This window comes from Pinus tabuliformis, chromosome 6 (assembly GCF_031772625.1).
Source record: "Pinus tabuliformis cultivar Carrire ecotype Pingquan chromosome 6, CPIR1, whole genome shotgun sequence".
Taxonomy (NCBI): Eukaryota; Viridiplantae; Streptophyta; class Pinopsida; order Pinales; family Pinaceae; genus Pinus; species Pinus tabuliformis.
This window is the reverse complement of record NC_142292.1, coordinates 446,045,533-446,047,491: the sequence shown is the minus strand read 5'-3', so window position 1 is coordinate 446,047,491 and position 1,959 is coordinate 446,045,533. Positions and strand designations below refer to the sequence as shown.

The 1,959-nt window shown below is 39.2% G+C and overlaps 1 protein-coding gene across 1 annotated transcript; it reads left to right on the top strand.

Moving 5' to 3' along the window:
* Window positions 1-202: 202 nt before the first annotated feature.
* On the top strand, window positions 203-1,579 carry LOC149259223 (uncharacterized). Its single transcript, XM_089453648.1, has one exon. It carries the CDS (start codon window positions 203-205, stop codon window positions 1,577-1,579), a length of 1,377 nt encoding a protein of 458 aa, XP_089309774.1.
* Window positions 1,580-1,959: the final 380 nt, after the last annotated feature.

The window sequence follows — 1,959 nt, the reverse complement described above, 5'->3', positions numbered from 1 at the left end:
TACAGAACCTTCGCACCCAATCAGTCAGCTGCTGAACCTCAAATATTTACAAAAGCAACCAATATCATCTTTCAATCCAGCGCAATCTCCAAAAGGAACGCAGGCCTGGAGGCTGTGTTGCAGAGGGATCGAATTTTTCCGAAACCATTTATACAAAATTCCTGGGAATGGCAAAAACTCGCTGCTATGGAAAGAACGAATCATGAATCACTCCCCTCTATCCACCATCAACGAAATAGCAGAGTTGAGAGCCTGGTTAATCTCTAAAGGGGTAAGGAAAATTGAGGACATAGCAGAGTGGGACCTCAATGGCAACTGGCAGCGCTGGACGTTGCCAACCATCCCAATCCACTTAAAAGAACAGTCAAAAATCCTGTTAGAGGCAATAACAGATTTTACTCCTGTGCATAAGGAAGAGGAAGATCAATGGGGATGGGGGAAAACAAGAGAGTATACGGTCAAACAAGGCTACTTCCAAATGCAAGGAAAACAGGAGTCACAGTATCCGGATTCAGTTTGGAAACAGATATGGGAAAGCTTCAGCATTCCCAAGATTAACTTCTTCAGCTGGACCTTATTCCACAACAAAATCTTGACCGGAGACAATTTGTGCAAAAGGAACTTTGCAGGCCCGCATCGTTGTGTCCTCTGCAAGAACGCTTCAGAAACAGCAGTCCATTTGTTTATTGACTGTGAGTACGCACAGAAAGTGTGGAACAACTTCTTAATAGGGCTGAATGTGAGTCCCCCAACACGCTGTCAGATCACAGATTTGTTTTTGACATGGAAAACTCGGTACCCCCACAGCATCAACGAAAAATCTCTTTGGTACAAGTTATGGATTGCTGCACCGAAATACGTTTGTTGGAAGTTGTGGCTCTCCAGGAATGAAGCTGTCTTCAATCACAAAGACATAAATGCAGAAGCAGTAGCAAGGCAGGCCAAGGATCTCCTCCTGGAAACTCTGAGACAAACTAGCGTCAAAGACAGCAACCTCAGAAATGAAGAAAAGGCGTGGCTGGAAGGTTATACTCCCATGCCAACTACTCATGCCATCATCCGCCCAAACCACAAGGAAAACTGGCAGTACAGAGACAACTCGGACAATTTTCAAAATTGGTGGAAGTCACAAGGTAAATGTACAATCTTCTTTGATGGGGCTTCGAAAGGAAACCCAGGCAGATCAGGAGCAGGAGGCGTCATTTACTTTCAGAATGGCAGAAAAGAGGAATTCAGTTGGGGACTTGGGATAAAAACCAACAATCAAGCGGAAGCACTCAGTCTATTAAAATCTTGTCAACTGACCAGAAAAGGAAATGCAAATGAAATTATAGTTTTGGGAGATTCAGAACTGCTGATAAGGTCTCTAATACACAAGAAAAGTCTCAAAGATCCAGTTCTAAACAAGCAGCTAGCAAGAGTAAACAGATTATTGAAGGAATTCTCATCAGCACAGCTCTTCCATATCCTCAGAGATTTAAACACTGAAGCAGACAGGTTAGCAAATGTAGGATGCAATCTTGAAAAAAGTATGATCAGCATAAATGCAGAGACTCCGAAAATGGCAATCATTCCTTAGGAGCACTAGAAAAACAGAGAAAAGCAATGAAAGGGATTTGTAATACTTGCTTGGCTTTGGCCTTTAATAAATAAAATACTCGTTTCAGTTAAAAAAATTTTTTTTAGTATTTCTTAGTAGTTTAATAATTTAGTGAAAATTTGGTTTAAATTGTAAGTAGTACTTTTTAGTAATTTAGTAATTTAGTGAAAATTTAGTATTTCTTAGTAGTTTAATAATTTAGTGAAAATTTGGTTTAAGTTGTAAGTAGTTTTGTCTGGAGTTTGAAGTAATTTAATTTTTTCTCATTTATGTTGTGTATTTCTTTGTTGTATATTAATTATCTAATCATAACTATACTCTTCATATTTTTAATGGGAAAAAAGCTATTTTATCCTCTA